The sequence below is a fragment of the Typopeltis vanoorti genome, chromosome 15 (genome assembly GCF_054136105.1).
Source record: "Typopeltis vanoorti isolate ZY-2024b chromosome 15, IOZ_Tvanoo_1.0, whole genome shotgun sequence".
Taxonomy (NCBI): Eukaryota; Metazoa; Arthropoda; class Arachnida; order Uropygi; family Thelyphonidae; genus Typopeltis; species Typopeltis vanoorti.
Window position 1 is genome coordinate 61,520,269 of NC_143563.1, and position 25,358 is coordinate 61,545,626.

Consider the following 25,358-nt stretch of genomic DNA (forward strand, 5'->3'; position numbering starts at 1 on the left):
AAACTTTTTATTAACCATAATAAAATAATAGCCAAAATAAGTGTTAGTACCAACAGAATATGATAGTAATACTTGAATTTTATTTTGTAACATTGTACTGTGCATTGAATTGTATTGTGAAATATTGTCATAATTATACAAATTGAATAGTATAATATGTAGTAGAAAGTCAGGTAAAAAGGTTGAATAGGACAGTTGAGAAAGAGCATGGGTGTAAGAAGTGCAAAATATGCATCTCTATATGTATGTCTTTGTATGTGAGTGATAGCAGGCAAAAGGCAGAACAAGAGATCATGAGTGTAGTTATTGAAGCACCCAAAGTTGATAGTAAGATGGCTTGCAAGACTAATTTTGAGAAAGGCAATGCTTCTGATAGTAATGGTAAGATAGCATGCAAGACTGATGGCAAGAAAGAATTGACTGGTGGTATGATAAGATTTGTAACTGGCAATAAGATAACAGCCATGAAAAGCAGTGAAAAAGAAAATGCGAGTGACAAAGTAACGAGTATGAATAGCAACAGGAAGGTGATTGAAAGCACAAAGTGGTTAGTGAAAATGAAGCAAGAGATGAAGTGTAGAGTAAAATGGGAAGAATTATAAATATGTATGGATAAGTGAGGAAGAATAAAACAAAAGATGGTCACGTGAAAGAGTAACTCTGTATGGGGATTCAATTATTAGAGATATGGTGAATAAGAAGGTGCACAAATGGTAATAGAAACAAATGATTTGATGGAGAATGTGAGAATGGATATCAAGCAATTGAGGAGACTAAAAGATAACATCGAATAGGAAAGGTAGTAATTGTGTTGCCAAGGTATGGGAGTGATGAATGAAAATCATGAACAGTATGTTAGCAAAGCTATGCAAAAAGAAAGGAGATTTTGTGAATGTGTTGAACAAATTCGAGGGATGGGTGAAACTCTGTAACAGAGGCATTAAATGGCTTTGATATGAGTCAGCTGGAAAGACTTGCGTGAGGGAGAGTAATGATTATAGTGAATAGAATATCTGAAAGAGCTTGCGAATGGAAAAATGAGTGGTATGAATGAAGAGGGCAGTAGCAGAAGGCAGATAAGAAAATGGGGGGGCAGGGGGAGACACTACACATGTTGGATTTAGAAGTGAATGTGTAAGTAAGTGGACAATAAATGATTGAGATAGCTTGGGATGTGGGAAGGGTGTTTGGATCTGTGAAGGGTCGTAGGATTGGTGGTGATAGAGAGGAATGGCCAAGGATAGTTAAGGAGGAGTCATATCTGAAAAGTGGTATCCATGGAACTTGTTATGAGCTGTTACATTTCTCTACGAATGCAAGAAGTCTCCAAATTAAGTGGAATGGAATTGTTGCATTGATCGAGTTCATTGGCTAGAAATTCTCAGAGTAAGGGAGTCAATTGGATGAGAATGACATTCTGACAGGAGTAGAGATGGAGGGATATGATGTTTTTCATGAAGATAGGCAGAAAAGAAGAAAGAGTGCTGCCGATAATAATGGAGGAGTTATGTCCAAGCATGGCATGTAGATGCAAGTGACAGGTAGTGGCAATGGTTTTGATGAGTATGGTATGAGGCAGAAGTGATCTGCTATAGATCTAATAATGTTGAGGGCAGTGAGAAGAAAATATATAGGCAAATTAGCCTTGGAAATAAGAAATGGATGATCATTAGTGTGATTTTAATTATGATAATATATATTGGTATGAAGATGGTATCTGAGCATAGAGAATGAATTTCTAGAATTTGTGAGAAACACATACAGAAGTGATCAAGGATCTTGGATTTGATCATTTCATCAGAAAATGTTATTTAAGTGAGGCGTCAGATCTTCCTCCATCTGAAGTGATCATTTCATGGTCACTTTTGCCAACTGGAGAAAAATCTTCTACATGGACTTTTGCAAGAACGGGATATGTGAAACTATATGCTGGTGATATTATGATGAACTAAGGCCATGGTTTGGAATGAGAAATTAGATGGAAAGGAGATCAGTGCTTGGGCTCTACGCAGAAACTGTCTGGCAGTGGCAATGTCTGAATGGATTCCAAAGGTTAGGAGGTTAAATAAAGTGTGTATGAAATGAATAAATGAAGAGGTGAGGCATGCAATCTGAAAGAAGGCATTATGGAGACAGCACAAGATAAGCAGTCGTAACTAGTTGCATGAGGAATACAAAAAAGCAGGTGAGGAAAATGACTCATTTGGTAAGGTAGCAAAAGTGCAGTGTGAGCAGCAGTTAACTAATGAGACTAAAAAAAATCCCAGGGAGTTTTTTTTTGATATGTGGCTAGTAGACCAAAGAATGATTATGGAAGGATGACATTGGTTGGTGAAAATGGTAAAATAACCAATACTGAGGATATATTGAGGTATTTAATGAGCAATTCATAGAGGTATTTCATTCTTATGAATGTGACAACATGCAGAACTTGAATACAGCGGGAAGGGGAAAGGCGGAGACACTGATGGTGAGTGAGCAGTATATGAAGAACTGAGTAAACTTGATATGACTATGGCTGTAAGGTTTGATGACATGTCACCATATGTTTTGAGGGAATGTTCCAGGGAGTTAATAACAGCATTGACATACCATTTTAACATGAGTCTTAGACTGAGCCAAGTTCCAAAGGAATGGAAAGAAGACAAAATTATATCCCTTCATAAGGGAGATGACATACAGCCGCTAAATTAGAAATCTTCATGCAGATATACGTAAACATCACTTATGCAGCGTATATGCAAAATACTGATCACGTGAGGCACTACGTGTTCTAGGCAACTATTTAAGAATGCTGCTGGTCAGTAATCGTCAATAGTGTTGATCACAATGAGAAAAACAAAGGTTTTTTCAGAGTTCAATAAAGGGCTTATTGTGGATAGTCATCTGGCTGAGGCCACAATTTTGAAAACAGCAGAGCTGATTGGTTTCTCAAAAGGTGAGATATCCCAGGTGTTTAATTCATGGAAAAATAACCCACATTGCTTGTCTAAGAGGCATAACTGTAGCCTTAAGGCAGTCTGTCAGGAATGAGATCACCATCATCTGAGAAGGCTTCTATGGACAAACAGAACTTCCTATGTGCAGCAGTTGACCGAAGCATTTAATGAAGGCTGTTCCCGACCCATATCTCTCCAAACTATGCACAGGAAATTGAAGAGGATCGGTATTGGTAGTCACATGCCTATACAGAAACCTGATTTCCACAAGAACCAGAAAGTTCATCTACAGTGGTGTCAGGAACACCATAACTGGACACTAGAAGATTGGATAAAAAAAGTCCTGTGGTCTGACGAGTCACAGTACACCAATGTTCTGTACCAACAGTAGGCAGAGAGTTTGGCAGGAGCCCCATGAAGCAGTGAACCCAGCTTGCCTGATAAACACAACTCAAGGTTCTTGAGGTGGTGTCATGGTATGGGGCATGTTATGGAACTGGTCCCAAAGAATATCTGAATATTGTTACCGATCAAGTGCATCCTGCAATGTTGACGTTTTAATCCAGCAGGTGATAGTTGTTTCATGGTTCATTGCACAATAATTGTTCAGTAGTGTTCAGTGAGCATGACAACAACTTCCACCATTTTCTCTGGCCACCACAAAGCCCAGATCTGAATTCCCATAGAAAATATATGGAACATGTTAGAAAAACAGATCTAGGAACAAAGTCTTGTGTTCCATCAAATCTGAGCCAGTTAAAGGACTGTCTGGTGAATGCTAATATGTTGTAGACATAGATGCAATCTAACACTTTGTGGAATCTATGTCAAACTACAAACGGTATACCTGCTGTAATTCAAGCTAAAGGAAGTCCAACATGGTATTAATAAATGTTTCTAATTCAGCATCCAGTATGTGTCTCTGGAGTTGTGGTTAAAGTGTTACAGAAGTTAGTAGGGACTAAGATTATTGACACCATTAGCATACCCTTTGACAGAATGGGTTTGCTAAAGAAAGGTCATGTTTTAGCAAATCTGTTTACTTATAACAAGGTAGTAAATGCATTGAACAAGGGAGATATATATATATATATATATAGTGGGATATTTAGGTTTTGCAAAGGCCTTTGATAAATTACTGCATGGCAAGCTCTTAATTAAACTGGAATAGGTGGGGCTGCTCGATATAGATTAGTGCACTGGATTGAAGATTGGTTGTCTGATAGGTATCAGCAAGTTGTGTATAGGAGAGTGATATGAAGGATATATATGTATATATATATATATGTTAAAATTCAGATATCCCATAAGTTTAAAATATAAAAATGAATGAAAGTTAAGAAGCTAGTAATAAAGTATTTCATAAAGTAGTTAGTTAAACACCATCAAATTCCTGACATATACACTCAATGGGTGTACAGGATATGATAGTACTACATGAAAAATTTACATCAATACTAACTTCCTATCTACAATTTTCCTCCAAATCAGTCTGTCAGTTGTCAAGACTCCAACATTATCAGATCTTATATTTCTATCGTCTAAGGCACATTGTACTGTATCAATCCACCTATATCTTGGTCTTCCTCTGGGTCGTTTTCATGCCATTCTGGCAGAGAACGCTTGTTTTGCTAATCTTTCCTTGCCCATTCTGTTTAAGTGATCATACCACCTGAGATTAGCTCTGCTAACGCATTCCTGGATGCCAACAATGTCAAGTTCTTTCCTAATATTCTTGTTTTTAATATGATATAATAGTTAAACATATGTTTCAATTTGTATGCTGCGGACAAGACGTTTTGTAATGTTATTCTTATCTTTAGTTACTGAAGTCTTGCTTAGATGTGAAATAAATTTATTTAAATTAGATAGTAGCAATTCGTTGTAACTTCCAAGTACATATGAGCTGACAAAAATTTTGTAATGTTGTTGTCAATTAGGAATAAAGCAGAAGTGACCACTGTAATTCATGTTGTGTTAAAGTTAATTAAGTGAATATACATGCCTCTGTACATAAAAGATTGTGAAAGGAATAAATGTTATCAACTCGCTTGTTTCATTTTGATATTATAATTAAATAAACTTTTCTGTCTGAAGAAAGAATTTTGTTGTTTCTGTATAAGGAAGGTGTGAGTGGATGGATGAGGAGCAAGTTTTGAACATGGAGATGGGACACTACCTGAGAGTGTGTTGAGTGCAGAGACAGTGAGTGCATTTAAGGTACAGTATAATGAGCTGTGTATGTGACAGCGGGACTTCTATGATGAAAACAACAATAATAAATTGACTTTATTGAAATCCTTCATGTTTTTCGTGTTTTCCTTTTAAATAGCATCCTTCAAATCCTTAACATTCATTAAACATACTCAATGTTCTTATAGTCAGTTCTACTTAATATATTTTTGATTCCCTATACCATTGAATTTTCATATACCATAGTGATTCTGCTATCTGGTAGGCATCATATTGTTAACATCTTTGTTAGAATTCTCATGATTAGATTACTATTATTATTGCTGATTTAATCTTTATGGAAAATTTTTTTCATCATATAGAATTAACCATCAAAGTAGATGATGCCTCTATGGACAAGCAACCATGCAATGACCACCAGTTACCATTCCAGCAGAAGATCCATGCAATGTATATCCTGAGGATGAGATTGCTACATTTTGTCAACAGTTTTCATACATACATTATGACAAGAGTATGAATCATTTTCCATTTCTGCTGTATATTATTATTCCTTTAATTTTATACTCTATTTCATATTGGTAATTTTAACTTTAAATTACAAATATTATTTAAATTTATGTTATGCTATTCAAGTTATTTTTAGATTTATGCAACCATACTTGCTAAAAATTGTAAAAGAGAAACTTGGAGAACAACTGGCTGGATTGTTCAGAGTCATATAGAGGTTCTCAAATCAGATTTTAACTTTAAGACAAATAGTTGAGAAATCATGGGATTATAAGAATTTGTGTGTAAGTTTTGTAAACTTGGAAAAGGCATATGCCAAGAAAAAAGCTATTCAAAATGCTACAGTTATATGGTATAAACAGAACATTATGGCAAGCAATGTATAGTCTGAATTGTTTAGCAGTTAGAATTGGAGAAAGTACATGAAAATGGTTTGATGTAAAATCAGATGTCAGACTAGACTAGAATGTACACACTATGTTTCATCTTCTATATGGATCCTATTATGAAGGTAAATGGCACAAGTCTGCAGGCTTCTCTAACTAAATTGCTTAATTGCTGTGACAAATTTCATATGAAAATCAGTATTAAAATGACAGACTATAAAATAAAAAAAAAAAAAGCAAGAACATTGAAAACATCAGCTGCATCCTGAATGGAGAACCTATAGAACAAGTAAAACATTTCATCTGTTTGGGCACAATTTTAAATCAAAATGGCAAATTAAATATGGAAATAGACAGTTTAATATCATAGCTTAATATCATAGGAGTCAGCTGAATAAATTTATATAGAATAAGAAAATAATCAAAACCGATGCAGATGTATACAAAACATTGTGGGCATACCAGTTTTAACTTAAGGCTCTGAGAACTGAGTTGGAAATAAAATATTTGATCAGACTGGAGACCACAAAATGCAAGTTCTGATAAAAATTATGGGAATGGGCAAATAATATCAATGGTATAATCATATTCAAAATGAAGATATCAGAAAGGAACTTGATGCTGCTAGCATTTAGGAATGTGTGAGCAAAGCTAATTTCGGGTGGTGTAACAACTTAATCAGAATTGGAAAGAAAAGGTTTAACAAAACAGGTGTTTGATGTCAGGAGAAAGACTCTGAAAAAGACCAAGATCTAGTTAATTGATTTGGTTAGAAGTGTTTGGAAAGACCAGAATATAAGATGTGACAATATTGGAGTCTTGACACACAAAATACTAATTTGGAAGAAAATTATTAATAAAAAGTTAGTAATAATGTAAACTTTTCATTTGGTACTATCATAGTTTCCTGTGCACCTTTTGAAGGTACATATTAGTCATTTGATGATTTTAATGAACATTAACTGATCATTAATTCTTTCCTAAAAGGAAACACTTGAAATAAGCTCTAACTATATTTTCGGATACATCTGTATCACATTCCTTATATGATAACAGTGAGTCTTGTGTTAAAGTTAAGTTTAAAATGACAACAGGAGTAAGACTGGGATGTGTGTCCTGTTACCTTTTCTATTTTGTCTTGTAATCGATTTTGTAATGAACAAAACTCTGCAAAGGAAGGACTGGAAACTAAAGTGGTCTAAAAATCTTCGAGTACCTGATTTGGATTTTACTGATGATTTGGTCTTATTCACAAATAATGTGGTTCTCGTTTACTGCTGTAATTGATGATGGTGGGAGTCATTTAGGTTTAATTATCAATATTGAGTAAGTATAGATAATGAAAACAGATGATAAAGATGCATCTCTTGATTCAGTTATCATGGAAGCTGTATAACTGATATTGTGAATTGAGGAATGAAGATTAGGAATGGCTTCTGGAGTGTTTAAAAACTTATGAAAGGTTTGGAAAGATAGCAAAATAGCAATAAGATTAAAACTTTAAATTTGCATTAGTGTGCAGTTCTCTCTGTTTTGCATTATGGAGGTGAAGTGTGACATTGTATAATACTGATAGATATTTTTGATTCTTTGATGAATGGTATTTAAGAAGTATCTTGAGAGTAAGATGTTGGATACATCAGAGGAGTGGTCAATTATTTCTTACCACTATCTTGTGTAAGTAAAGGCCATGATGGTTCAGTTATGTCAGAATGTAAAACATTCATTCAGTCAATAATATTATATTAAATGATCCAGAAGGTGTTAGGAAAAGAGATAGGCTCCCAGGTGAGATGATGGATTGACAATGTCATATAGACCTTAATAGAACTGGCTTACTGTAAGTTGCACCATTGTAATATTTATAGAAATTCAAAAATAATTACATCACTGCTTAGGTATGCATGGTATGCATTTATTTATAAATGCATGCATACCTATGCATGGATGCATTTATAAAACATTTCTTCAATAAAATATAGATATAAAATCTTCCAAATGATTTTACATCAGCAAGAGAGAACTTGTTAAACTAAGTTTCATAAACACATTATTCAAGTATTGGAAATAGACTTGTATTTCCAGTATTTAACTGGAAGATTTCCAAAAATTTCAGAAGCCATACATACTTAAGGAAAGTATATTTGTTAGACTTCAAACTAGTGAGTTATTAGAAAATGAAGAATTTTAAAAAAAAGTCTCATAACAGTAAAGTTGACGTGAATAAAGTTCACATTTATTGGTTTTCATCCCACTTAGTGCTTCCTGCATTAATCTTCCTGTTTCAAGTTCCAATTAAAAATATTCATATATGGAATAGATGATGAGTACTGTACACGTTATTAATACCCATTGGCAATATGAAGAAATCCAGATCTTAGTAGCAAGAGGGCAGAATTAGGAAACTGTGAAGCAGGAGAAACACATGATGTACCAGCTGTTTAGAGATGGTTAGCTGTTCCAACAGGAATTGCTAACTAATAATTTTTATTTGTGTGGAAAAACTGCCAAGCACCAGAATTAAACATTTGATTGTAGTTTGATTTTGCAGTGTCCATAAAAACTGTGCATGGTAAAAGGACTTAAGTTACTAGAAAGTTTGGGTTAAGAATGATCAAATTCAAGAGTATCATGGGATGGGACCATTAAATTTTTTTGTTAGGAATGACCTTATCAGTTAGGAGAAGACAAGTTGTTGTAACAGGCTTACAAAAATATGTATGCAATCTGAGAAAACACCATTCATATTTAATCTACCAAATTGAGAATGCAGATTAGACATCGGTATTTTAAAATGTTGTCTAAAAATACTCTAAATGAGTCTCAGAAACGAAACTTAAATTAATGTTGGTAAGGCTTTTAGATGGGAAGAAGCTATCATTATACATAATCTTCCAGGGAGATGTTTCCTGTAGAAGTTATTATTAGAGAAAAGAGAAAGGGTATATGATGAATATGCAATTTACATTGGATTAAAATAAGTGTGTGTATCTGAGAACCGCATGCCCTACCATGATATCATCACACCATGCCCATAGTGAATAGTTTTGCAGTCACAAGATGAAAGAGATCAAAACAGGAAAGATCACATGAGATCACATAATTATTTGGAAGTAGAATGATTCCTTGTTGTTACCACTTAGTGCTTCTTGCATTAATCATCCTGTTTCAAATTCCAATTAAAAATATTCACATATGGAATAGATGATGAACTGTACACATTATTAATACCCGGTGGCAATATGAAGAAATCCAGATCTTCCAGTTGATCATCCATGGAAACTAATTCCTGCAGAACAAATTCAGAAAGCTGCATTGTTTCTTCAAAAAATGTTACATTTTTGAAAATGAAGATGACACCATTGTTTGGGTTGGCAATGACTAATGGTTAGTACCAGATATTCTTAAAATGAATTAGTATGTGTTTCTAATGTTTTCTCTTTCTTTCCTCCAACCATTTTGAGTAACTATTTATGATTTTTTTCCTTAATTGCTAAAATCAGGATGTGGGTCATATATGTGGTATACACAAAATACAGCATCTAAATTTTAAACAAAAATTATGTGAAAGGACAATGTTTTACAGTTTACCACTTTTAATGGATCAGTGAACAGAATAGAAGTTATATGCAACATGTCTGGTAGGACATGTTGCATATAACTAACAAAAAAAACAAATAACAAAATTGTTTACCAAACTAACTGATAAATTCATGGTGTTTTTCACTCAGATATGCAGCAACTCCTAAATTTTAGTAGCTTAGTTGATCTCCACACATGCATTCCTGAATTTAAAAGGTAATGCTTGATCTCTGGCCACTGTTTTATACCATATATAGTATAAAATAAATTGCAAATGTTCACCAGTATAGCTCACCTGCATCCTTCACTTCTTTGATACAAAAGATTCTTTATGTGTTTTCATAAAAGAAATTTGGGGAGATCAAATCTAATGACTTAGGAGGCCATGGGATGGAACCTGCTTTCACAATCTATATGTTTGGAAGCAGATGGATGGAAAAAGTGGGAATGAGAAGGGTGAGGAGACATCCATCTGTGCTACTTCCTCTTTCTCACCCTAATGGTGCATCTTATTACCTAAAGACAATGCTGGCTTCATTCTTCTCTTCCATCTCCTCCCTAGATGGCCATGACAAGTTACCTGCTTCTTTGCCTAGAATATTGCATTCTGTAAGGTATCCACCTTACAGAATGAAAGCAAACCTATATACAGCCAATCCCCAAAAAAGTGATAAGTTCTACCAGAAAGCTTAATTTTGTCCAAAATAATGGAGAACTGCCATCTAATTAGTGACCACCAATATGGATTTTGCCAATTGAAATCCACAAGAGATCTCCTGGCCTACATCATGCACCTCTTGACTCATTCCATGGGAAGGTATTTTTGATTGGGTCTATCATCGAAGGCTTCTCGATTACCATCATATAGACTACCTTTGTCCTTGTGTAACTGGATTGCCAGTTGTTTTTCTCTCAGATCAATCCCTACATGTAATGGTGGGTGATGTTCTCTCTTCAGATTTTCTTGTTAATACAGGTGTCCCTCAAGGCTCTGTCATTTCACTCACCCTCTTCCTGATTTATATAAATGATCTGCCTTCACTGACTGCAAATCCTATTCATAGTTTTGCTGATGATAGTACGCTTCACTCCTCCTACGACAAGACTTGCAGTGCTCAAACATCTCAAGCTTCAAGATCATCTATAATAAGTGTCCTGAACACAGATCTCCACAGCATCCTTGATTGGGGTAAAAACAACTTAATCAACTTCAGTGCTTCCAAAACACTGTTTTCTTGCAAAAGAGACCTCTGATCTTCTCCACTTATTTTTGATAATACTAAAACCTTTCTTCTTGGACTGACTTACTCCAAACCTTTCCTAACATAAGCATCATTTTTCACTCAAGATGGTACTTATCTTCTGACCAGTTACTTATTCTGCATAAATTCCAAATCCAGCGAACCTTGGCATGTTTGGGGTAGTACACATAAGACCTCTCTAAAGATTCTTGATGCTGTTCAGAAAGGCAGTTCAATTGATTGATGGCACATTTCTTACAGACTATCTTCAACCATGTTCTCATAGAAGAGTCAGGTTTTTTTCACATTTACCTCAAAACATGTCACACATGCTCCTGCAATATGATGTGGTGCATTGTCATGTGGAAAAAGACTTGGGTCTCTTCAGTAAAACTGCCACAATGTATGAACACATTGCATTCTCCAGAAGTGTTTCTGATCCATTGACATTCATTCTATAAACTAGACAGTTTATGTCTATTTAGGAAGAAAGAGTTCTAGATCAGTACAAATCTGCTACCAAGCCTTATGGTAGAGTAATGCACTTAAGCATAAGGCATTTCCCAGGCATCTGATTTAAAATGATGATGATGTATGATTTGTCATACCATATCATTTGCATTGTGATTGTGTTTGCTCTGGTGTGGTCTGTACTGTTGATGTTTTGTTGTGTGAAGTTGCCCTTTCATAAATTCATTTAGGTGAAAATGAATACTGCCACATATTGAAAAGTTCCATGTGTGATCTCTAGAGCGAGTGTCCAGATTATGTAAAAAATAACAATTAAAAACAACATAAAATAAAATCCAACTGTGGGTGGAATAAGTGATTCCTGCTGAATAAATTATAAATGTGACACTTTTCAGTAGAAGTTGTATTAAAAAAAAGTGCCACTTTTTCAACTACAGATTCATTGTTTCCACATCAGAATGCTGGATCTTCCTGTGTGCCTCTGTGCGATGTGGTGCATAGTTGTGTTGATGGAGACATGGGTCTTTTCTGTAAAATTACCCCATCACAAAAAAGTATTGAATTATCCAAAAATGTTATGGCATATCCGTTGTGTTCATCCTTCTGTACACTACAACCAAATATTTGACTCTGTACTTGGAGAAAAAACTCAGACCATTATTACACCACCAGATGTTTTAGTTGGAGCAAAGTACTTGTGCAAGACATCATTCCCCAGGTATTTGTTGCTCTATCACACAGACTTCACAGTGCTTTTTTTTTCTCAAGTATAGCCGGTACTGTTAATTGCCATGGTTAATGTTTGGCTTATGTACAACTGTCCTAGAAACCAAGATTTTAAAATTCTTTACTTATTACATCCTGTTACTAATTGCCTCTTTAAAATACCAGTTGGTCATTTCTACATTGGGCCACCAAGATACAGTCCCCCCCCCCCCTTCTCAGCCCTCTTGAGTCCCTTGGTATTTGTTTGCCGGATCTTCCTGTTCATTTGCCAGATCTTCCTGTTCATTTCCTGGCTGAGTTGCACATAACAAATCCATCTGCTTATAATTGTTGCCTACAGTTTGGGTGGTGTGTAGTCTTTTATCTGTATCACAAATAGGCAGGCAGTTGATTTGACATCTAATGATAATACCTCTTTTGAAGTCTGTAAGGTTTTCTCCCACATGCAATTAATAGTGTTCACTTGACCCTAGAGTCAACTGAACATTAAGACCACATGTGATGTTGTCTTAGTGTTCAGTCGAATACACATATTAGTATGTTTTATTCCAAAACAGTGTGTCCTAATATTATTTCATCATAGTGTATGTCAGCTCAAGAAAAGAAATCAGAATCTCTTCCCTAGAGATCTGATTAGCAAAGATAAGATGTAGTGAATGAGATCTTTTATGATCTCGTTCACTTCATCTTAGAAGACAGGATTGTTTTAGATAGCATTAAGGTTGATATGGTGGTCCTCATTCCACTGAAAAATAATGTTAAGGAGATCAGTGTTTAAGCCATTGTTTATGGAAGATCTTGAAATGTTTGAGCACTTCAAGGTTTGTCAAATGAAAAAAAGAGGAATGGAATGTATGTCGCTAGCAAAATTGTGAATTGGATTTATGGTTAGTGAGAGAAAGTTATGGTATCTTGGAACATTCCAGCATTGCTAAGAAAATCTGAAGAACAGAGGTCATCCAACCTGCCATGATATTTAGTAAATGATCAGAAGAAATTGACCACTCACTTATAAAAGTGAAAGGCAGATCATTAAAGGATACTTTGCTTAGTCAACCTATATGTGTATGACTATGGAATAAGCATTTGAATCCTAGTGAATTGATTTATGGAAACTACTTTGAAAATATTTACATGTTGCTTCAAATTACTGCTTGTCCACTACCTTGTTACTGCTGCCTTTTTTCCTCAACATGAAACCAATTTCCAACAACTTTTTATGCAACTGTTAATATAGCAGAGTAGTAATAGTAACTCTGCTATATTAATCAGATAGGTCCTATCCATGTTCCTGTCTAAATATTCTTTGAATATACAGAAAAACACACAAATTCACCAAGCCAAAAGCAAGAGCTTATTTTCTGCTGCACTGAATGGTGCTATTTTGACAAATACACAGTGCAGTAGACTAGTCACCTCTCCTGTGAGTCACTAACATTTATTTGCGTTTCTGCATCTGAGTGAAAACTGCGTGATTTTACCAGTATTAGTTTTTGAAATTATGGATTCTACAACCGTGTTAAAATAGCTCTTTTTGATTACATAAATAAACATTCTTGCTTACAGATGGTTTTCCTTCCAGTAACAGTGATGTCCTATTTCTATTATTACAATTGTTATTTTTGATTTAAAAAACAAAAAATTATTTATAAATTACAACATGAATAAACTTTCTTATAGATTTTTTCCTTAACACTGATGTCCTATTTTTCAGTATTAATGTTGTTATTTTAGATTTAGGATCCTGGATTTTCTAGAGTCCTGTTTATAGTTGTTCTTCGAGAGGAAGGATTCGTGGGACGAATATATGCCTTCCATATGTATGGGATTTTTAGACCATCATTATTGTTTAGATTGGGATGGTTGATAATGATTTCACAAGCTTCTTTAAATTTGCATTCATACCATATTTTGGCGTGTGATGTAGACAACTAGTGCTTTTCCAGTCAATTCTATGTAAGGTGTTCAGAGCATGATCAGAAAGGTCAGCTTCACCATAATTGTTATGTGACAAGTGTATCTAGAAACAGCAGTTTGTTATGTTTTTCAATCTCAATTGTGAACTGTATATGTTTGTGTAGCTTGTTTAGGTGGCTAAGGAAAGTGTCTAGTGTCTGGCCATGAGATCAAATCATGAAAAATCGTCAGCGTATCTGAGCCAAACTTTGGGTTTTAAAAGGGAGGAACCTAGAGCAAGTTGTTCAAAATGTTCCATATAAAAGTTAGCAATGGGGAAGGGATAATGGTGAGCCCATGGCTGTGCCTTCTTTTTGTAGGTAGAAAGCATTTTGCCATACAAAATAACCAGAATGTAATGCATGCACAAAGAACGGCGTGATATCTGGAGGAAATTTGTTCTGTAAAAGAATTGTGTCGTTGATTGGGATATTTGTAAAGAGGGCAGAGACGTCAAAACTGACTAATAGATCATCTTTTTCTAATGTGATGTCTTTGATGTTTATAAACTGTTGTGTGTTTTTGATATAGGAGGGGGAATGACCTACCAACTCCTTGAATGTTGCCGCTAATTTTTTGGCTGAGTGATAAGTCGGGCTATCAATCCCTTTGACTATAAGCCTTAACGGTGTGTTTTCTTTGTGAATTTTCGATAGCCTGTAAATTCTCGGGGAACGAACGTAGTGTGGAAATTGTTTTTTGACCGTATCTTCGAGCCATGTGGTAATTGACTTAAGTAGATTCTCTGTTTTCTTTTTGATTCTGTTAGTTGAATTATAGTTAACTAATTTTTATGTGTTATTGTCCGAGACCAGCAGATTCATTTTTTCCACATAAGTGGTTCGGTTTAAGATAATGGTGGCACTTCCTTTATCTGCTCTGGTTATTGAGATGTTTGGATTTGACTTTAGTGATTTTATCGCTGTTATTTCATGTTGAGTTAGGTTGCTTGTTATTGTTTTGTTGTGATTTAAAATGCTGGCGGTTTCTAAACGTATTTTTTCTGCTATATTATTTGGGATGAATCTTAGGCCTCTTTCAATATTACAATTAAATTAAAGTTTGTTTATCGATTTGGGTGCTATGGCATAATTTAAACCTTTGTTAAGTATCGAGATTTCGTCTTTGTTTAAAGTGTGGTCAGATAGATTAACTATATTATTGTTACCTGTCGGTGATTGGTGGCTCCTGTTGTTTCTTGCTTCTGGTTCGTTGTTATTGATCATTTCTAGTTACACTTGTCACACGTCTTCCCTCGGGCAATCTTTCCTTCACTGTTTACCGGAAACCGACACATGCTGGCCAATATATACACATAAACTCCTACCACCACCCAACACAAAAACTAGGTGTCATCAATACCCTAAAAAACAGGGCTCTGAAGATCTGCTCCAGTGAACAGGCAGTGAAAATGATCAGTAATACTTTTCAAAAAAATGGATACAGCCAAAACACTATTAACAAAATTCTCTACAAGACCTCAATAAAAAACAAAGACAAACCAGACTACAGTAAAACTATAACCATTCCCTACATTAAAGGGACATCAGACAAAATAAACAGAGTACTACAAAAATACAACCTCAAAGCCACCTTTAAACCTCCTGCAAAATTAAAACGCTTACTCAACTCATCCAAAGACCCACTCCCTCCACTGGCCCACCCTGGAGTATACCGTATTTACTGCATCTACAACATACCGTACATAGAAGAAACAGGATGCACAATTCTGATCAGACAAAAAGAACGTAAACGACACATCAAATATAACAATTATGGTGAAGCTGGCCTTTCTGATCATGCTCTGAACACCTTACATAGAATTAACTGGAAAAGCACTAGTTGTCTACATCACACACCAAAACATGGTATGAACGCAAATTTAAAGAAGCTTGTGAGATCATTATCAACCACCCCAATCTAAACAATAATGATGGTCTAAAAATCCCATACATATGGAAGGCATATATTCGTCCCACAAATCCTTCCTCTCGAAGAACAACTATAAACAGGACTCTAGAAAATCCAGGATCCTAAATCTAAAATAACAAAGTTAATACTGAAAAATAGGACATCACTATTAAGGAAAAAATCTATAAGAAAGTTTATTCGTATTGTAATTTATAAATAATCTTTTGTTTTTTAAATCAAAAATAACAATTGTAATAATAGAAATAGGACATCACTGTTACTGGAAGGAAAACTATCTGTAAGCAAAAATATTTATTCATGTAATCAAAAAATTAAATTAGCTTGATGTAATTTTTTTCATTTTTTTTTTATTTATTATTATTTTTATTTACTAGAGGTCATGCCAGTGAGTAGCATGTGATCAAATCATTGTTTCTCTAGCCTATGGTTTGAAATGTAACGCAGCTTGTCTTGTATATTTATGTATGCTCCAGATGAAGATCGAAACATCGAAATAATAAAAAGAGTTATTTTAACACGGTTGTAGATTCCATAATTTCAAAAATGAATGCTGATCACCGTGTAACACTAAAAGAAAGGATTACCAGTATTAGCTTACAAAATACAGTTGAATCTCGCTGTAATTGTCACACTAAATATAGTGTATTGGCTCTATAAGTATATAATGCTACAATAAAACTGTTTTGCTTGTATTGTCTTTTTTTTGGGGGGGGGGTTCACTACATGGGGTCATTTTCATTCCATTACTAGGCTATCAATATTTACAAGGGCTTTTTATTATTGGTTAGTTTAAATATACCAAACAAATATAGAATTTCTAATATATCCTGAAACAAATAGATCCCCACAGATTTGGTTTTGATGGAAGCACTTGTCTCTGTCAGTTACAAATGTGTCAACAAAATTCTGTTCTGTGTTCTGACTGATCATGGAGAGAGCAGTTAGTAGTTTCTCTTGTTTACATGTGTCCAGTGAAAATTCAAAGGTAAGAATAAAATATTTCATGTGATTCAATAAAAGGAGTTATTGAAAAGGTTTTTGCATCCATGGATAAAAATTCATTATTTAAAACATATCGAAATGGGACATGCAGGTGCATGCCAAAAGCAGTTGGTGAAAGTACTAGCAGCTTATGTAATCATCTTAATAGCTAGCACCAAATTAACTTATAAAAATAAAGGAAATAAAAAAAACTGGTGGTACATAATGCCTTCAAATGAAATTATCAATAACTGAGACTGATTTGGATTCTCAATCAAAAATTACATCGCATTTTAATAAAACAATTGACTTTTTCTGCTGTAGTAACACACATCACAGCATGGGATGGGTTTCCCCATTTAGTAAATCTCATCTTCCTTTTTACCCACTTTTACCTTGCTGTGTCAAGGGTTTATTAATCAACGGACCTCAAACCGTTCACAGGATAAGGTGGTCAACCCTACATCCCGGTGTATCCTATGTCTGTAATGTTGAGTTCTCAAGGCCAGTTTGCCTGCTTTGCTGGATGAAAAACCCCAGGATAAACTGGGGAGAAAACCCTTCTGTCCACTCCCAAGACTGGCTAACTTGGCTATGGCTGAAGAAGATCCTTCAGTTCGTTACGTCTCCAACGGGAATCGAACCTAGGACACTCCTTCCCTAGGCATATGGTTGCAAAGCGCACCGTCACTATGCTAACTGCGCTGACCTCTTTAGTAAATTTATATACAATAACGAAGATAATCGCGAGCTTATCGTAACACTTTTATACTGTAAAAGGAAAATTTTCCAATGAAGGCATTGGAAAAGGAAAATTTCAGTTGCCAGTAAAGAAAAGAAACTTAAATAACCTGTGAAGCAAAAAAAAAAAGTGCTGAAAACCCAACAGAAAAAAGAAACTGACATATTTTCAAGAAGAAAAAATAAGAGGAAAATTAATTAAAAATGGCTTTTGATTGCCTAATGACACCAGTCAACAAACAAGTGTTGAATCTGAAAAGGTTTTTTTTTTTCTGTTGCTGGATTAATTTGAACAAAAATAAGTCACATTTAGAGGACCACAGCCTTGATAATTATGTTTTCTACGTGATCAGTTTAATACAAAGGACCGTAAATAAAAATAAATAGTTTGTGTTGAGTTATATATGGTTGTGTTGTCATTATCTTTAAAGTTACTATTTATGTTTTGAAATAAATAATTTGTTTATTTATAATTTATATTAATAATATTGCCTTGTAAAGTTTGATCCCACATCTGAGCCAAAAGGATACATGTGAGTCAGTAGGGAAAAAAGCAGTCAAGTTAAAAAAAAATAAAGGTTTTCAGAAGATGATTGAATTGTTTATTATCAGAGAAAGAACCATGAAAAATTAACATAATTAAAGAGGAAAAGATAAAAAAGCTAGGTTGAATTTACACATAAATTGCACAAAGATATTAATGGGAACAAAAAACTAATGAAGAATAGAAGAAGCAGTTGAGGAATATGGTTTTTGAAGCTTTTTTTTTTTTTTTAAATAAATGGGGATAGAAATTTTGTAACTACTAGAAGAGATATTAGGATGCTGTGACAGCATTATTTTAGAGCTCTGTTAAATAAAGATGAAAGCCATAATAAAATAAACTGGAATGAGTACATTGATAAGATGAGAGATTGCCTGTTGAACTGATCAAAGCTTCTGATAGTACAGGATTGAAATTGTTATTTACATCTTTCGACTAATCTGGAGAAAGAATGTGGAGGATCAATGGGATTATTGTTCCAATATATAAAGGTGGCTCAAGAAGGGAGTGTAGTGAGTATAGAGGAATAGCATTGTTGTATCACTGTGCAAAGTTCATGCAAGGATAATGGTAACAAGACTAAGAGATATAATAGAGGAAGGTCTAAGAGGAGAGTAGTTTTGTTTTAGAAAAACTTAGAAAAAATAGTCATGATAAAGAATATGTATGTTCAGTCTAAGAGCTGTGTGAAGACTAAATTTCATAATTCAGAGTAGTTTACACTTAATAACAGACTGCAACAAGGAAGTGTCTTATCCCCTTTACTGTTCAATGTGGCGATGAATAGTATCTTAGACATGGTTAATTACCAGAAAGAAGAAACAGCTGTCTTTGCAGATGATATCGGCGATTCTGGCACATTCAGCTACAGAAGAAGCTGCACAACTGAAACAGTATGATACAGAACTATGGGTTATATATTAATAGCAGGAAGAGTGAGAGCATGGTTTTAAATCATAGAAAAAATGTAAACATTAATGATGTTGGAAGTGTACCAGGAGATAATGAGGAGGATTTCACTTTGGCAAACCTTTCTTAACAGTGTAAATCACCAACTTTGGGACAGTGAGGTCCCACTGTGAAGTGCAAGCTTTTGATTAACAGAAGTTACTTTTTGCCCATTTTATCTTATGCTTATGTTTCTGTAGCAGTAGAATACAAGCAATGGAAATGAAAGTTTTAAGGTTTGATAGAAAAGATAGAATAAGAAATGTGGACAGTATGAATGGTTTGGGACTAGAAATTGTTGAAGAAATACTTGTGAACTCTCTCTCAAAGTGGTTTGGACATATAATGAGAATGAATTTAGAAAGAATACCAATAAAAATGTATGAAATGCAATTTGAGACCAAGAGGAAAGCCAGATAAGAGAAGATCTAGAAAAAAGAAACCTAACTGGAACAACTTTCACAAAGAAAGAATTTGGAAATAAGATGGATAAAAAGAAATGGAGAGGTTTGATCTGCCTGACCTGAAATTTTCTGTTGGAGCAGTGGAGCAGTTGTTGATAAAGTAAAAGAATAATATTAATATTATATCTTTAGAATAAAATTTTTAAAATGTTTTTGTTATGTTTTATTTATTAGCATTTGATTGTCTTTCATATGTTCACTGGGCATCCACAGATGCTGTATGGTCACTCCGATGCTCGGTCTGTGCCACACCAGGTCTCGCCGTGTAATCCTGTTGTATGCTTTCCTAGACGCTTCAACTCTCTGAAGATCACTCCACATACCATCAACCACACAACAGTCACTCCACACACCATCCATCCATCCATCCATCTCATTGGCAGTCTACCCCTTCCTCTTTTTTCCTGGAACTTTACATTCTATTGCTGTTCTGAGAAGTCCTCCTTCCATCCCTTCAATGTGGCCAAAAAATTTTAACTTTCTTCTGTCATTATCCTTAAGGAGCCTTAAAATTCTACTGATCTTTTCTAACACCCATTCATTTGTACACCTTTCAGTGTGTGATATCCTCAACAGCCTTCTGTAATACAACATCTCAAAAGCAGCTATCCTTTTCTTATATAACTTCTTTAGATTCCAAGTCTCACATCCATAAGATTTTGGAAAAATAACTGCATCCAAAATCTTCAACTTTGTTCCCATGTAGATAGATCTATCCTTCCAGATTTTAGACAAATCTTGACTGCTGTTTTAATTGTTTTAGCCTTTCCTAATCTTCTTCTGAACAGTAATTCTTCACATTAATAATGGATCTCAGGTACTCAAACTTGCTGACTTCCTCAATTCTTTCTCCATTAAGGTACACTTGTTTCTCAAGAGCTTCCTGTTTGTATTTCCTTTGAGAACCATAATCTTTGGTTTCAAAATAACTTTTTTTGAAAGTGTAAAAAATGACCAGCACTTATGAAATTTTTATCAAAATATCAGTAAATTTGCATTCCCTACTTACCAAGGGGGGAGTTGCAACATTCTGATAAACACCTAGAACAAAATGATATTAAAACAACTGGTATAACCACAAGAAAGAAAGAAAATACTAGTAGTAGAGATATGAAGGTAGCTTATATTCTTATATCCTCATATGTTCTTTCTTGTGGTTATATCAGTTGCTTTAATATCATTTTTGTTCTAGGTGTTTATCAGAACTTTCCAGACCCCCCCCCCCCTTGTATACCAACGTTTTTTTTTTTTTAACTGAGCTGTTAAAATTTAATATTTTTATGTCATATATTATAGTTTTCTTTGATGTTTATGCTTTAGATTTTGCACAGTACTGGACTTGAAGTTGAACAGGAATTGGATAAAGCCACTGATTTGGATCAAGTTATTCGTGTTCATAAGAATTACCTCTTTCGATTACATGAACGTTGCCTTCTAAATCCAAAATTATTTTTCCTTCGAGAAGGAGTTTACCGTGTTTTGAATATTTCTTTGGCTTTTCAGCGTCATTGGCAAGGTGGAATCAGTAAATCTAAGTAAATATTTCTCTTTTCACATTATATATATATACAAAAAAGTGATTTTTCTTTTGTTGTTGTTTTTCAAAACTAGATCAGTTCTTAATGCATTCCTTTATAAATAATTAGTTAGTTTTGATTTAACAAACAGGTTTATAAAAATTGCTGTAAGTGTGAATTCACCTGCTTCAATAAATGGAAACTCTTTTATAGATAGATGCAAAAAGTAAAATGTCAGCCTAATTGTTTGTTTGTTTGTAGTAGAATTTTACATCATTGGGCTTTCTTTGATTATTATCCAGGAGGAATCACTTCTTAAAGCAGATGGTGATTTCAATCACCCTCAGGAGTGAGCTACCTCAAATGTTTCATTTGAGATAGCTCACTATCTCAGATGAAATATAGTGATGAGAATGCTGGACTCTTAGTGATTACATAAAGAGAATAAAAAAACAGTTTCTCTGGAGCAAATTGCTGCCAGATGCACTGACTCAAAAAACCTCTAGACTTCTCCAGTTGTGACTTATTGAGTATTTTAAATAAACATCAAAATCAAAACCAGAGACAATAAACATCATCAAATTCCTGATTTGTACCCTCAAGGGGTATACAGGATATGATAGTACTACATGAAAAATTTACATTATTACTAACTTCTATCTACAATTTTCCTCCAAATCAGTCTGTTAAATGTCAAGACTCCAATATTATCAGGTCTTATAGTTCTGTCTTCTAAGGCACTTTTTACTGTATCAATTCACCTATATCTTGGTCTTCCTCTGGTCTTTTTCCTGCCAACCTGGCAGAGAACACTTGTTTCGCTAATCTTTCCTCTCCCATTTTGCTTAAGTGACCATGCTACCTAAGATTAGCTCTGCTAACACATTCCTGACAATGTCAAGTTCTTTCCTAATATCCTCGTTTTTAATATGATATTGCCATTGATGCCATCTGTTCATGCCCCTAATCTTAATCAGAACTCTCATATCTCCTGTCTCTAGTCTTTTACTTCAAGTGTTTTACTTCTAACCCAGCTCTCAGATCCATAAGTTAAAATTAATTTAAACACTGTCTTGTATACAGCTAATTTAGTGTTTTGGCTAATTTCTCTCTTATTCCATATAAATTTATTCAGTTGACTTCCTACCATACCAGCTTTGTTGATTCTGTTGTCTATTTCCATATTTAACTTACCATCTTCACTAAAAATCGTGCCTTAGTAGCTGAAATGTTTTACTTGTTCTATAAGTTCTGCATCCACAATGCAGTTGATATTTTCAATGTTTCTGCCTATTTTCAGTCTTTGTCTTTTTAATGCTGACCTTCATACCATATCTATTACAACAGTTATTCAATTTAGTCAGGGAATCTTGCAGACTTGTATAGGATTTATTTAGAAGTATAACATCATCCGCATAAAGCAAAGAGCTGAGATTAACACCTCCAATTTTGATATCAGGTTTAATGCCACTTTCCTTCAGAATGTTATCCATATAGATAATGAATAAGAGAGGGAATAATGTACATCCTTGTCTGACAGATTTAACATTAAGCCATCTTCCTGTCCTTCCTTTAATTCTAACTGCTGATTTACAACTCAAATAAAGACTAAGTATTGCTTGATATAATGCCCCATTGACACCATATAACTGCAGCGTATTGAGTAGCTTCTCTCTTGGCACCTTGTCATATGCCTTTTCCAAATCGACAAAACTTAAATACAGATCTTTGTTATATTCCCATGCTTTCTCGACTATTTGTCATAAAGTGAAGATCTGATCCTGACAGCCTCTATTTGGCCTGAATCCAGCTTGTTCTTCACCAAGCTTTTCTTCCACAATTCTTCTCAACCGTTTCTCAAGTATACTTGCATAGATCTTGCCAGGAACACTCAGTAGGGAAATACCTCTGTAATTCTCACATGCAGGTTTATTTTCCTTTTTATATGTGGGTACTATGAGAGCTCTACTCCAATCATTGGGAATTCATCCCTCTGTCCAGGCCTTCTGAACCATGCAGTGCAGCTACTGTATGACTTTTATACCTCCATACTTGAGCATTTCTGGTAGAATATCATCTACTCCTACTCCTTTCCACATTTTAGACTTTTGATGGCTTTTTCTACTTCAAGTATGGATATGTATTCCTGACTGCATGTCTGGTCAGTGTTTTCTTCAGGGCTTGCACTTAATCTCCAAGGTTTGGTTGTTCCTGCTCTCAAACTCTTTCATTTTTTCTTGAATAATCTTTGTGTATTTTAGTCTACAGTTCACATCTGAGAGCTGCTCAACTTTTAGGCTCAACCTGCTCAACAGGTATTTGCCATTATTATTAGCTTTGCTCTTTTCGCCAAATTTTCGCATAATATTTTTGTATGTCTGACAATCATTTCCTGCTCTGATATTTAGATCCCCAACAAGGACCAACTTTTCCTTTTTCATTGTGTCAGTTACTTTCTCTAAAGCCTCAAAAAATTCCTCCACTTCTACGTTAGTAGAACCTTCTGTGGGACCATAGGCACAAATAAGTCTCATTGCCCAGTTCCACATTCTCATATTTGCCCACATCACTCTACTTGAGACTGCCTGCCATTCAAGAAGATTAGCCTCATATTTAGTGTTGAATACTATGGCTACTCCTCCTTTTTCTTGATTGTCATTGCCTGAATATAACATTTTGTATATATTGCTCAGAAAGATCTCACCAGTTTTTGTCTTTTTTTTGTTTCAGTCACCCCTATTATGTCGATCTGGTACTTATCTAATTCCTCAACTAGCTCCATTTCTTTGCCATTCAGGCTTCTTACGTTGATAGTACTGATCTTTAACTCTGGTGATGTTGAGTTGGGGTTTGTTTTAGGATTTATTTAGGGGTACTTAAGGGTCAAAGCTATGTAACTGAGAGGAGACCTCCACATAGCCTTCAAAGGAATGCTGAGAACCGACTAGGGCTCCTGACCTAATGTCCAATTCTCACCTTCTCGTGGTGCACCCTGTTAGGTATCTACCTGGATACTGAACGGACGAGGATGGACTGGCAATTTGGGATTTAGCTGACCAAATTGTATTCTTATTGGCTTCAACCAAAATAAAAAATGATGGTACAACATGACAGAATAAAAACAATAAACATTAATGTCCTTATCTCATTTATGTGATTTTGAATGAGACTCACTGGGATACAATTGTCTCATTAGTACTGTTTTCATGCTAGGTGATTATAATTTCAGGGAATCACATTTCACCATCTTTGGAAATCATTGTTCTACAACATGTGAGTAGCTGTCTTTCATCTGCCTTATGCATCACCTAAGCTGTAACTATTGTACCAATAAGATGTATTGGTTCAACAGCTACAGCTTATTGAAGAAAAAGCTCTCCAAGTATATTTACTGTCTTTCCAGCAACCAATCAAAGATGCTGAATACGAAGAAAAAAAAAAAAAAGTGTGTGTGTGTATGCAAGTTAGATAATAGTAATTTGACTGTCACTCCATGATAAGATGCTTTTCTTCTAGTGAGAAAGAATTGCGTTGCTTAGAAGAGGAATTTAATCGATGTCATCAGTTCTTGGCATCTTATTTAAGCAGGCCAGTGCGAAGAGGCACCTTTCCCCACCGTAAGTTTATACATACATATATATATATATATATAGTGCAGTACTTTTTGAAATAATTGAAATGTGAAAAAATGGTAATGATTTAATATAGTACAACAGCTCTCTGCATTAAGAGTTTCTTACTTATGCAGAGAATTGTACCATGTTAAAAAGTATCATGATTATAAGGTGATGATTATCTATATGAATTTGTATTTTTCTGTCATTTACTTACAACTGATATGATATACAAAACTTTGTATACCAGTACTTAGCAGATGCACATAACTATAATTACCCCAATAAGCATATCTAGTAATTATTAGGAGATAAAGAAGATAATTACTAAATGTTACTAGAATATTGTTATGGGAAACTTTTAATGTAGTTTTTTCAATTTTATTTTATTCTTTTTCTTTCACCATTGTTTCCTCCCTTGAGTATAGTATTCCCCATATAATAAAAATAATAAATTATTCCCCAAATAAAAGAGGAGAGCTCCTATAACCCTAACTTTAAAGACTGGTTAACAGTTAGTCTCCATCATTGAAGATTATTAGATTTTTTTCTTTTATTATCAACTCCACACCCAAACAGAACATTACCCAAGGAAGGAGATGATCTTTACTAT

The 25,358-nt window shown here is 34.5% G+C and overlaps 1 protein-coding gene across 3 annotated transcripts in view; it reads left to right on the top strand.

Moving 5' to 3' along the window:
* Positions 1 to 25,358, top strand: part of LOC150098799 (gamma-tubulin complex component 5-like) — a 304,536-nt gene that overhangs the window by 274,002 nt on the left and 5,176 nt on the right. For all 3 annotated transcript variants that reach the window (XM_090405102.1, XM_090405103.1, XM_090405104.1), the window contains exons 19-21: positions 5,495 to 5,646; positions 20,935 to 21,149; positions 24,648 to 24,748. In XM_090405102.1, coding sequence (XP_090261228.1) covers positions 5,495 to 5,646; positions 20,935 to 21,149; positions 24,648 to 24,748 — 468 coding nt within the window. The remainder of the gene's footprint in view (positions 1 to 5,494; positions 5,647 to 20,934; positions 21,150 to 24,647; positions 24,749 to 25,358) is intronic.